This window comes from Sinocyclocheilus grahami, unplaced genomic scaffold (genome assembly GCF_001515645.1).
Source record: "Sinocyclocheilus grahami isolate Dianchi unplaced genomic scaffold, SAMN03320097.WGS_v1.1 scaffold389.1, whole genome shotgun sequence".
Classification (NCBI taxonomy): domain Eukaryota; kingdom Metazoa; phylum Chordata; class Actinopteri; order Cypriniformes; family Cyprinidae; genus Sinocyclocheilus; species Sinocyclocheilus grahami.
The window spans coordinates 129,853-142,139 of NW_015505568.1; the positions used below are offsets into that span (position 1 = coordinate 129,853).

Here is a 12,287-nt window from a genome sequence, read left to right on the forward strand (position 1 = left end):
TTTTCACGCTGATATATGTTCAATTGTTCGTTTTTGTGATAAATTTGATTTTAGCTAGAAAATTGAAATTATAAAAACGGGGCGTGTCGTTATGGTTGATTGGGTCTGCAGGAGTTTGGGTGGGAGTTTGATACCGCGGCTCTACCTCACGACACTACTGCACAGACTCGAGCTCCAAATGACGTAATTTACTGAAGATGGCAGATGGCATACTGAGATGCTTTGGCTTCACTTTTCTATAGTGGAAGGAATAGGAGACGCGTCGTCCATCTTTTTTTTACAGTCTATGTTTCAGTCGTACATGGTCCCATTAGTGACTATGCTAAGTGGTGACAAAATTGGATGCTGGTAAATACTATAATATAATGAAATATTTGAGAATTATATGTTATTTGCGCACAATTTTATTCAGTCAGAAAACACAATTACTTTTTATTGGTCGTCAGTGGATAATTATGCTCTTTGTAACCAGATCATATCTGTATATTTTAATAAGTTTCCAGTTTATGTGATCCTGAATGGCAATTCATTGATTTGGTTGTTTGGCTTGTTTTTACCAAAGGCCACATAGAGAGATTCAAATACTTCTGAGATCATTTGAATTGCACTCAAACATTTGGAATCATTAAGATTTTTAAATATATTTTAAAGGAAATCTTTTGTGCTTACCAAGGCTGCATTTATTAGTTAAAAAATACAGTAAAAACACTAATTTTGTGAAAAGTTATTACAATTTCAAATAACTGTTTAATATTTGAATATATTTTAAAATGTAATTTATTGCTGTGATCAAAGCTGAATTTTCAGCATCATTACTCCAGTCTTCAGTGTCACATGATCCTTCAGAAATCATTCTAATATGCTGATTTGCTGCTCAAGAAACATTCCTGATTAAAATTAATATGTCATATGTTTTGTGGAAACAGCCGTATGTCTTCTATAGTAGTAACATTAAGTTATGCCTTGAACCTTTCTCTTCGTAGCAAGTAGTAAGTGAAGCTCGCTTTCCAGTGGAATTCTCTCTTAATATATCCAAACAGAATGTGAAAACGCTAACACCTAACCGCTAAGTGTTTTTCCACATGGGTCCAGGCATCTTCATGTGATCCTACAATCAAATGATAAGCCTAAGCCAGCAAGCATAAGCCAGCAGATTTGCACGAACATTTCCGTAGAAGCAAAACACTTAGCAAACAAAAGGATTGTGGAGATTCTTAGCCTGAGAGAGATGCTAATCCGAAACAGATGCTCACATCTGGCTGGTACACTCAATCCTCAGGCATCGTATTGTTTAAAACCCTTTGTTTCATAAGCAGTTCAGTGTTGCAACTTTCGGTCGGACAGGCTTTGTTACTTGATAGTTTTTTTAAAACTGAGAAGTCACATCGCAGGTAAGTGATTGAAAGTCTTCAATGAACTGCAGTGGGAATCATTGCCACAGCTTATCTCTGCATGACACGAATTCACGCCGCCATGCTCATTTTGAGTGTTTGAACTCACTCACACTAACCGGTCTGCATCTATCTGCTCTGTGTTGAGAGTGTTGTCTTGTCAATGCATGAGAAGACTAACACTCTGCCTTGTTGCTTTCTGTACGAAAGTATACAAAACTGATTTAACACCATGCTAAACACCATGTTGGACTGCTCAGGCTCACCTAGTTTGATGGTTTAAGGGGCTCTAAACCAACTTCAATCAGTACACAACTTTGGGTTGGTTTAAGCTGGCCTTTTGACAGGGAGTTTATGAACTAAATTGCTCTTGTAGCCTCATAAAAGGTTCAGTTTGAGTACTAGGGCAAATAAAAACACAAATTGACTGGCCAGGGTGTTTTATACAGTTTATAAAGTCAATCTTGGAAGACTAAGCAGTGTTTTTGTAATGTATGTGTGTGTGTGTGTGTGTGTGTGTGTATGTGTATGCAGAGGAAAGAAGTACCCCACATCAGCCACTGCAGCCAGAGCTGTTACCCAATGGTAAATATGACCATTTCTCTAGCTTGATTCCTATTGGCTACTTCTTTCAATAGTGGGCGTGGTTATGCTGAAACTCTTACTAACCTTTATCGCACCAATTGCACCAATTCTTGGCTAATTTCTCCATTCTAACAAGCCAGGAGATCACCACAATGCAATTTACCTTGGTTTACCCATGGTAAATATGTAAGTTTCTCTGGCTTGATTCCTGTTGGCCACTTCCTTCAATGGTGGGCGTTAGGGATGCACGATATTGGATTTTTGCCGATATCCGATGTCGATATATAATTATTTTTAATTTTGGTTAGTTTTTAACAAGAACTTATTTGTTAGAATTAAATAAACAATAATAAAGCTCTTTTATAATGACAGTACATTGAAGATTTGAAAATAACTATAAATTAATCACTGCATTTTTTTTTCAGAATGATGCAGTGGTAACCTTAACATTTTATTTTAAGATTTAACATTTGTAGATGGTCTAAAGCAAAAGAGTTGTAAAAATTCAAAAAAAAACTTTGAGCTCATAATTTGTTTTAAAAATCTAACATATTACACATTAATGAATAAATCATTATACACTATATGAAATTATTTTTTTCAATTTAAGTGTCTTTTGGGATTTTTTTTTTGTTCATGTAAGCTATAGCTTCTGACGTTTAAATCAAAACATACTCGTGATTTTATGGCATCAATTACTGCTTTATTTAATCAGAAACTGTCTAAATATTATTTGTGTATTTTGCTTTCATTTTATTAGAAGTAGGCCAACAGCGCCCCCTACAGAATTAAAACTCCTTACCAAACGGGGCAGTGTTGCCAATTTAGCAATTTTGTTGCTAGATTTAGTGACTTCCCCACCCCTTTTGAGAATTTTTTCAAAAGTTTAGGGACAAATATAGCAACTTCTTGGACAAACCTTATCTAAGTTCTCATCTTGCCCACTGATTTATATTCATCTTTATATAGATCAGTGAATTTGCTATTACGATGTCATCTAGTGACATTTAGCTACCAGTTTTAGCTACTTTCAATTGAAAGCAGTTGGCAACACTGCCCGGGGGAGGCTGCCGCTGCACGTGCTATTACTGTTTACTCTATCATACACCGAACGCGTCAACTTGCATTCTCAGTTTAAATGCAGCGATCCAAAACAGTGAATCTAATCACCATTCAGGCAAAACTTTGCTTCAAGAATGAGCCACAATGCTGACGTGATCTAATCACTAGCACACCCTGAGCATATGTGAGTTAATGTATTCCTCTTATCGGCAAGACATATCGGCATAATTTTTCTTATCGCGCCAATGCCGATATTTACATTTAAAGCCATCATCGGCTGATTCCAATATTGGTCTGATAATATCGTGCATCCCTAGTGGGCGTGGTTATGCTAGAATGCTTACTAACCTTTATCGCAGCAATTTCAACATTTGCACCAATTCTTGGCCAATTTCTCCATTCTGGCAAGTCAGGAGATCATCACAAAGCAAATTACCCCCATTAATATGGTTTACCCAAAGGTAAAGAAGTCAGTTTCTCTAGCTTGCTTCATATTGGCTACTTTTTTAAGTAGTGGACGTGGTTATGCTGGAACACTTAACCTTTATTGCACCGATTTCAACAATTGCACTAATTCTTGGCTATTTTCCACATTCTAGCAAGTCAGGAGGTCACCACAATGCAATTTAGCCCCATTAAAATGGCTTACCCAATTGTAATTAAGTCCATTTTTCTTTTGCCTTTTTTTGCTTGCCCTAGTGGCTATTTCTTTCAATAGTGGGTGTGGTTATGCTGGAACTCTTACTAACTTTTATCGCACCAGTTCTTGTCCAATTTATCCATTATGACAGGATGACAGGAAACCACCACAATGCAATTTACCCCCAATAAAATGGTTTACCCAATAGTAAATATTAATATTTCTCTAGGTTGCTTCTTAAGTAAGTGGAACCCTTACTAGCCTTTATTGCACCAATTATTGGCCAGTTTCTACATTCTGGCAAGTCAGGAGATCACCACAATGCAATTGACTCCCATTAAAATGATTTACCCAATGGTAAATACGTCTATTTCTCTAGCTTGCTTCTTATTGGCTACTTCTTTCAATAGTGAGCGTGGTTATGCTGGAACTCTTACTAGTCTTTATTGCACCAATTTCAACATTTGCACCAATTTTAGGCCAATTTCTCCATTCTGGCAAGTCAGGAGACCACCATAATGCAATTTACCCCCATTAAAATGGTTTTCCTCTCGAATTGTCTGAATGAAACCTTGCTTGTAACGTCCTTATTTGTGAACTGCCCATTCTCTAATCAGAAAGTATGTCTAATGAGGGTTTAACAATGAAGTCGCTGCAGTCTCCTATGACTCTTTTTGTGATAAAGGGAAAATGGGTCAGATTTGGCCCAAAGAATTTGACCTGGGATAGATTCTTGTAATGGAATTCAATTGAACTTGCTATAACACGTCATCATACTTCGTTTTACAAACTGCATCATGCATGACTTGAAATTGTGAAAGCATTTTGTTTTGGGTGCACACATTTGATTGCACAGGGCTCTGAGATTATAAAGGAAACTGATCGGTTCTGGCAATAAATCTGCATGCTGACTATCGGTGAAATGCACTTGTCTTGGGATTTTGTTTATTCGGCCTGAAATAAACGCACTGCAAATACACCAAATCCCAAGCACAACCTTTATCCCAGTACCAAAAACGTGTCTCACTTTGTTTCTCTTTCTGTCAGCTCATGCTATTTTCTCGCCTAGGAAAGCATTGGCGTTTTTGAAAAATTAGCTTGTTTGCACGACAACCTTTTAACATCACAGCGGATTTAATGGGGAACGATGTGTTTGGTCAAGGTTGAGAGATACCTGTGCCAACAGCTGTCATATTTACCAAATAGCTCTACCTCTGGCGGCATGTTCCCGACTTGTTCCAACCCTTTCAGAACCTAATTGTGCCAACATTTACAATTCTGAGCAGATTCCTGAGTGCTAGCTGAATGTTGGTGGATGGCTTTGCTTAAGTAAGGTGAAATGTCCAATTACAGTGATGGGGGTGCAAACATGCCAACAGAGTCTAAGGTTTACATGTATTATTGCACAAAATACACATGCAGATCAGAGGGAGACTTTCTTTTTTAACAGCTGTGTTTTTCGGTTAAAGTTTCAGTCAGAATGGCAGGAACAAGGGCAGGTGAGATGATCTAATCTCTTGGGAAGCCATTAAATGACCTAATTGGAATTAATTGAGAGCAGTCTAGAATTTTGCCTCGGTAGAAAATCCTTCTCCCTGAATTTTCCTTGGAGGTGGTTTTACATTAGCAACTGGCCTGCTGGGTACTAGTTAATGAGTGTCGTTTCCCACTCTTATCATTTAAATCCTCTCAAAGAGTGTCGTACAGAAAGGGTTTATGGAGATAATGGTTGCATTAAGTGTTGAGATGCGACCAAAGCCGAGTTGTTCATTTGAGTGTTTCTGACACAAGTGAAAAGGGGTTTGAACGGGTCTCGGCATGCACAGGTGCCTCAAAAACCAGCCGCTGTTTTGTCTGTGTTGCCCGAGGACTGTGTTAGATGCTTGATGTTTAAAGTGCATGTTTGAAGTCTGCAGAGAAGGTCTTAATATAGTTTATTTGTAGCCCTCTCCTCCATGAGGAGCCTGATATCTTTGGCAGTAGATATCATTCTGAAGCTACTGTTTAGCTGGAATGATAATTGTATCTTGATTAGGTCTACTTGGGTGCTAAAGCTGTAGTTTTATATTTTGTTAAGAGCATTCAAATGGTGCTTGTCCATGAAAAATATGTCGCTATAATGTTGGAGTTGGCCTGACAACTTTCCCGGTATTTGCCTATCCCCTTCTGTGTGGTTGCTAGGTGGTGAAAAGTAAAAAAGTTATTCTGCAGATCTTTGTTAATATTTAGAGAATTTAATAATTATATATATATATATATATATATATATATATATACTGTATATATTTGTCTTTTTATTGATTGATTCATTGTTAAATTATTATTTTTTTATATTTCATTATATTTTAATTTCAGATTATTAAAATATAAGGACACAATGTGCATGTAATTATAAGCAGTTTTAATGTTAATTAATAATTTGATGAGTTATTCTGCAGATCTTTGCGCAGTAAATCTTTAGAGAATTTAATTGAATAATTTATTATTATTATTATTTTAGATAATTTTTATTATTTTTTAAGTTTAACAATTTTTTAGAATTAGACTAGAATGATAAATAATTTAAAGGGCTCATATGATGCTATTTTCAAAGCTCATTATTTTGTGTATTGGGTGTAATAGAATATATTAGCGTGCTTTGGTGTTCAAAAAATGCATTATTTTTCACGTACTGTTCATTATTGCAGATCCTCTATGCAATCTTTCTAAAATGCGTCAGTTTATACAAAGCCCCTCCTTCGAAAAGCGCAGTGTGCTCTGATTGGCCAGCTGACCCAGTGCGTTGTGATTGGCCGAACTTCTCAAGTGTGTGTCAGAAATGTAACTTCCCTTACCATAATCGTGAGCTTTAGCTTCCAAAGCAATTATAAGAGCAGTTAATAATGTCATCAGTTTTATTCTATCAGTTTGAGCACGACTTGAGCCGAACATATCAGAGTGGTAAACCTGCACATGACGCCGCCAGTGTGAAAGCACAACGGGCGCGATCTGCTTCAGCTCTACTTGAGCGTCCAGTGTGCACACACTCGAACATTTGGGTTGTACAGTTCTGGGACAGTGTTGTAAATAAATGTTCACCACTGGCTCCTAATTGCGTCCACTTTCGGAAGGCCAAAAAAAGTGCTTTTGATTTCGCATAGAAATGCAAAACGTCTCCACAACATGGCAGCAACAACACTACCGTGACACCTGAAACCATGCCTTCTTTCTTTGCGTATCCATTTGGGTGGTATTATGGAAAGATTTCCACATAGTGACGTAGATATGTGAGGCGTTTTTGCCCGGTCTGGATCAGCCTTCTCTTTTAGATAGACTTTGAGCTTTGTAACTTTGCAGATCTTATACATGCACAAACAGCTACAAAACACACTAAAGTAAAAGGAAAACATTAAAGCACATCATATGACCCCTTTAAATATTTTTTGAAAATATTTTTTCTTGTATATTTTTTGGAACATTAAAGGTCATAAAGTGCATGCAAATGAGCCGTTTTAATACTAATGAATCATGTCATAGGTAAACTGATTAGAGTGATTTACTATATCAGAGGATCAGCTGAATGTTGAACTGTTGCCGTTCAGGTTTGATGGTTAACTCTGCTCACTGCACGGATCATTAGCGTTTAGTGGAAAGCGTGCTTCAGTAAGCTCACAGGTGTCTCCCAGTGAATCAGACAGCGCTTATCATCTCCTCTATCAAAAGATTATATTTATATCCACTCACACAGCTGAATCAAATCTTTTCAGATGACAGAATTTACCCACTCAAAGGCGAGTGTTTTGTGCGTGAGTGTGTTCCAGCTCTCAAAGCCATAGATGTCAAGCGTTAGAATCAGAGATTGATGCAGTTTGTGAATCTCGAAGCGTGTTGTGACACAGCCTGCATCCTGGCACACACCACCAACATCTCGCTCGCTCGCTCTCTCTGTCTCTTTTATAAAGTTGTTCTTCTGAATGCCGGCAGAGCTTTGTGGTAAACCCTTATTCATGACAGTTATTGTGCTTCGATTATTAAGGGAGCAGTATAAGGAAAGAAAAAAAATTGATGTTGCTTTTTATTTATTAGCATTACTATACAATAGATTAAAATAGTGTCGTTTTTAGTTGTTCATGTATTATTGTTTGTATTACCTACCCCAAACTCTAATAAATGAGTAATAATAATAATAATGTCTTTCTCTTTCTTTCTTTCTTTCTTTCTTTCTTTCTTGACTACACCACATCCGGAAAGTAACAAGTTAAATTAATAATAATTATTATTAATATTAATCTATTTATTTATAAGCGTCACTATATAATAGATTAAAATTGTGTTTTTTTAGTTGTTTATGTATTGTTAAAGATTTTATTGACTATCCCAAACATACATAACAATTCAAATAAATAAAATAATAATAATACAATTAAATAATAATTATAATCATTAATATATAAGATTAAAATTTTCTTTTTTTAGTTTTTCATGTATTGTCGTTTTTAATGACTACCCCAAACCCTGAAAGTATCAAGATAGATAGATAGATTGATAAATAAATAAATATATTTTTTAATTATTTTAAATACTTAAAAGGGTGGTTTATTTGTACAAAGTGATTGGAAGATTTTTTTTTTAATGATTGAGTCTTAGTGAGGCAACAAAGTTGAACAAAGTTCAAATTTATGCAAATGTATAATGTTTAAAGTGTCATTAATTTAATTAATTTGCTGCTTAACAGATGCTTTAGCTGAACTGAACTCTAACCCTGACGACACTCAATAACAAGGTTTTTGACAGATATTTGCTGCTGGCTTGCATGTGCTGCATTTATGACTAAACTAATCAAAGCTGTCCAGGGTGTGCGAGACATCCGGGATGTTCATGAGGTTTGATGTCCACATATATGTCAAGCTGATCCTGTCCTGACTGCTGCTCTGCGTGTGTGTGTGTGTTTTTTTAGAGACGTGTGCGGTTAATAACGGAGGCTGTGACAGCACGTGTCATGACGCCGTGACTGGAGTTCGCTGCAGCTGCCCGGTGGGATTCACCCTACAGCTGGACCGCAAGACCTGCAAAGGTACCATCACACAGAGATCATCCCCTCATCTCACAGACAAATCCAATCTAACAATCCTAATTAGGAGCGACATGCATTCTTCTGTTCTAGTTAAAAGAGAAAATGATGCATGAGGCAATAAAATCCTAGCAGATTAAAAGACAGATTTTGAGGGTTCAATGTGAGCAAACATTTCACATTGCTTTGCAAAAATGTAGTTTAACATGAAAGAGATTAAAGGGATAGTTCACCCAAAAATGAAAAATTTATGTTTATCTGCTTACCCCCAGGGCATCCAAGATGTAGGTGACTTTGTTTCTTCAGTAGAACACAAACGAAGATTTTTAACTCAAACCGTTGCAGTCTGTCAGTCTTATAATGTCAGTGGATGGGAATCACGGCTTTGAGAGTCAAAAAAACATACACAAACAAAACCAAATTAAACCCTGCGACTTGTGACGATTGATGTGTAAAGACGCTAAACGATCAGTCTGTGCAAGAAACTGAGCAGTATTTATATAGTTTTTACCTCTAATGCACTGCAATGTCTGAATTGTCCTGAGTGCGTCCTCGACAGCCGGCGCGTGATGTGTCTTCTTCTTCAGCCTGTGCGTGACGCGTCGTCTTCTTCGGATCGCAGATTTAAGTGCATTACCGCCACCTATCTCTCAAATGGCGGTAATGCGCTTAAGTCTGCGATCCGCCGTAAAGCAAGAAGAAGACACATCATGCCCAGGCTGAAGAAGAAGACACATCACGCGCCGGCTGTTGAGGACGTACTCAGGACACTTCAGACATTGCAGAGCATAAGAGGTATCACGCGCCGGCTGTTGAGGACGTACTCAGGACACTTCAGACATTGCAGTGCATTAGAGGTAAAAAACTATATAAATACTGTTCAGTTTCTTGCACAGACTGATCGTTTCGTGTATTGACACATCAATGTATCGTCACGAGCCGCAGGGTTTAATTTGGTTTTGTTTGTGTATGTTTTTTTGACTCTCAAAGTCGTTTGTGAGTCTACTGAAGAAACAAAGTCACCTACATCTTGGATGCTCTGGGGGTAAGCAGATAAACATCCAATTTTAATTTTTGGGTGAACTATCCCTTTAAAATGGATAAACGGATAGATAGGTAGGCAGATGGATTAATGGACGAATGGATAACTGCATAGATTAAGCAGATAGATAGACAGACAGACAGACAGACAGACAGAATATATTTTTTAATTATTTTAAATACTTAAAAGGGTGGTTTATTTGTACAAAGTGATTGGAAGATTTTTTTTTTAATGATTTGAGTCTTAGTGAGGCAACAAAGTTGAACAAAGTTCAAATTTATGCAAATGTATAATGTTTAAAGTGTCATTAATTTAATTAATTTGCTGCTTAACAGATGCTTTAGCTGAACTGAACTCTAACCCTGACGACACTCAATAACAAGGTTTTTGACAGATATTTGCTGCTGGCTTGCATGTGCTGCATTTATGACTAAACTAATCAAAGCTGTCCAGGGTGTGCGAGACATCCGGGATGTTCATGAGGTTTGATGTCCACATATATGTCAAGCTGATCCTGTCCTGACTGCTGCTCTGCGTGTGTGTGTGTGTTTTTTTAGAGACGTGTGCGGTTAATAACGGAGGCTGTGACAGCACGTGTCATGACGCCGTGACTGGAGTTCGCTGCAGCTGCCCGGTGGGATTCACCCTACAGCTGGACCGCAAGACCTGCAAAGGTACCATCACACAGAGATCATCCCCTCATCTCACAGACAAATCCAATCTAACAATCCTAATTAGGAGCGACATGCATTCTTCTGTTCTAGTTAAAAGAGAAAATGATGCATGAGGCAATAAAATCCTAGCAGATTAAAAGACAGATTTTGAGGGTTCAATGTGAGCAAACATTTCACATTGCTTTGCAAAAATGTAGTTTAACATGAAAGAGATTAAAGGGATAGTTCACCCAAAAATGAAAAATTTATGTTTATCTGCTTACCCCCAGGGCATCCAAGATGTAGGTGACTTTGTTTCTTCAGTAGAACACAAACGAAGATTTTTAACTCAAACCGTTGCAGTCTGTCAGTCTTATAATGTCAGTGGATGGGAATCACGGCTTTGAGAGTCAAAAAAACATACACAAACAAAACCAAATTAAACCCTGCGACTTGTGACGATTGATGTGTAAAGACGCTAAACGATCAGTCTGTGCAAGAAACTGAGCAGTATTTATATAGTTTTTACCTCTAATGCACTGCAATGTCTGAATTGTCCTGAGTGCGTCCTCGACAGCCGGCGCGTGATGTGTCTTCTTCTTCAGCCTGTGCGTGACGCGTCGTCTTCTTCGGATCGCAGATTTAAGTGCATTACCGCCACCTATCTCTCAAATGGCGGTAATGCGCTTAAGTCTGCGATCCGCCGTAAAGCAAGAAGAAGACACATCATGCCCAGGCTGAAGAAGAAGACACATCACGCGCCGGCTGTTGAGGACGTACTCAGGACACTTCAGACATTGCAGTGCATCAGAGGTAAAAAACGATATAAATACTGTTCAGTTTCTTGCACAGACTGATCGTTTCGTGTATTGACACATCAATGTATCGTCACGAGCCGCAGGGTTTAATTTGGTTTTGTTTGTGTATGTTTTTTTGACTCTTAAAGTCGTTTGTGAGTCTACTGAAGAAACAAAGTCACCTACATCTTGGATGCCCTGGGGGTAAGCAGATAAACATCCAATTTTAATTTTTGGGTGAACTATCCCTTTAAAATGGATAAACGGATAGATAGGTAGGCAGATGGATTAATGGACGAATGGATAACTGCATAGATTAAGCAGATAGATAGACAGACAGACAGACAGACAGACAGACAGACAGACAGACAGATAGATAGATAGATAGATAGATAGATAGATAGATAGATAGATAGATATTACTTTGCAAAAATGTTGTTATAGATAGATAGATAGATAGATAGATAGATAGATAGATAGATAGATAGATAGATAGATAGATAGATAGATAGATAGATAGATAGATAGATATTACTTTGCAAAAATGTTGTTTTAGATAGATAGATAGATAGATAGATAGATAGATATTACTTTGCAAAAATGTTGTTTTACATGGACAAGTTTTCACATTGTGATCAATCCTGGAGCTTTCAGCAGATTTTGAATTCAAAATGCTACCAGTCCCACCCAGACTCATTACTGCATGCCATCATTTCTGAATTACCATAATTATGAGTTCTCAACTTGTAAACTGCGTTCACGTCTTTGAAGATCTGGTAATTACACATTGGGAATGTTTCATGAAAGTGTACCTACCTGACCATTTTGACGTCACGTAAAAACACCAAAATAGTGTTGCTTTGGCGGGTAAAGGTAGTTAGCAACCTCTACACCTCTATTTCTGTTTATTTCCTATAGTACAGGATTATTTATTATTTTTACTGTGTAAATAGTTTTTTCCTTAAATTAATTCTTTGTTATAATATATACAGTAGGTTTGTATTTGTACAAATTTGAATACATTTTTTTCTGTTTCTTTTCTTACTGTGTAAATTGAGAGAAAATAA

At 37.2% G+C, this 12,287-nt stretch overlaps 1 protein-coding gene across 1 annotated transcript in view; it reads left to right on the forward strand.

Moving 5' to 3' along the window:
* LOC107550130 (signal peptide, CUB and EGF-like domain-containing protein 3) overlaps positions 1-12,287 on the forward strand; it is a 51,325-nt gene that overhangs the window by 14,377 nt on the left and 24,661 nt on the right. The window contains exons 4-6 of the mRNA XM_016231358.1: positions 1,926-1,976; positions 8,615-8,731; positions 10,328-10,444. Of these exons, the coding sequence (XP_016086844.1) occupies positions 1,926-1,976; positions 8,615-8,731; positions 10,328-10,444 (285 nt within the window). The remainder of the gene's footprint in view (positions 1-1,925; positions 1,977-8,614; positions 8,732-10,327; positions 10,445-12,287) is intronic.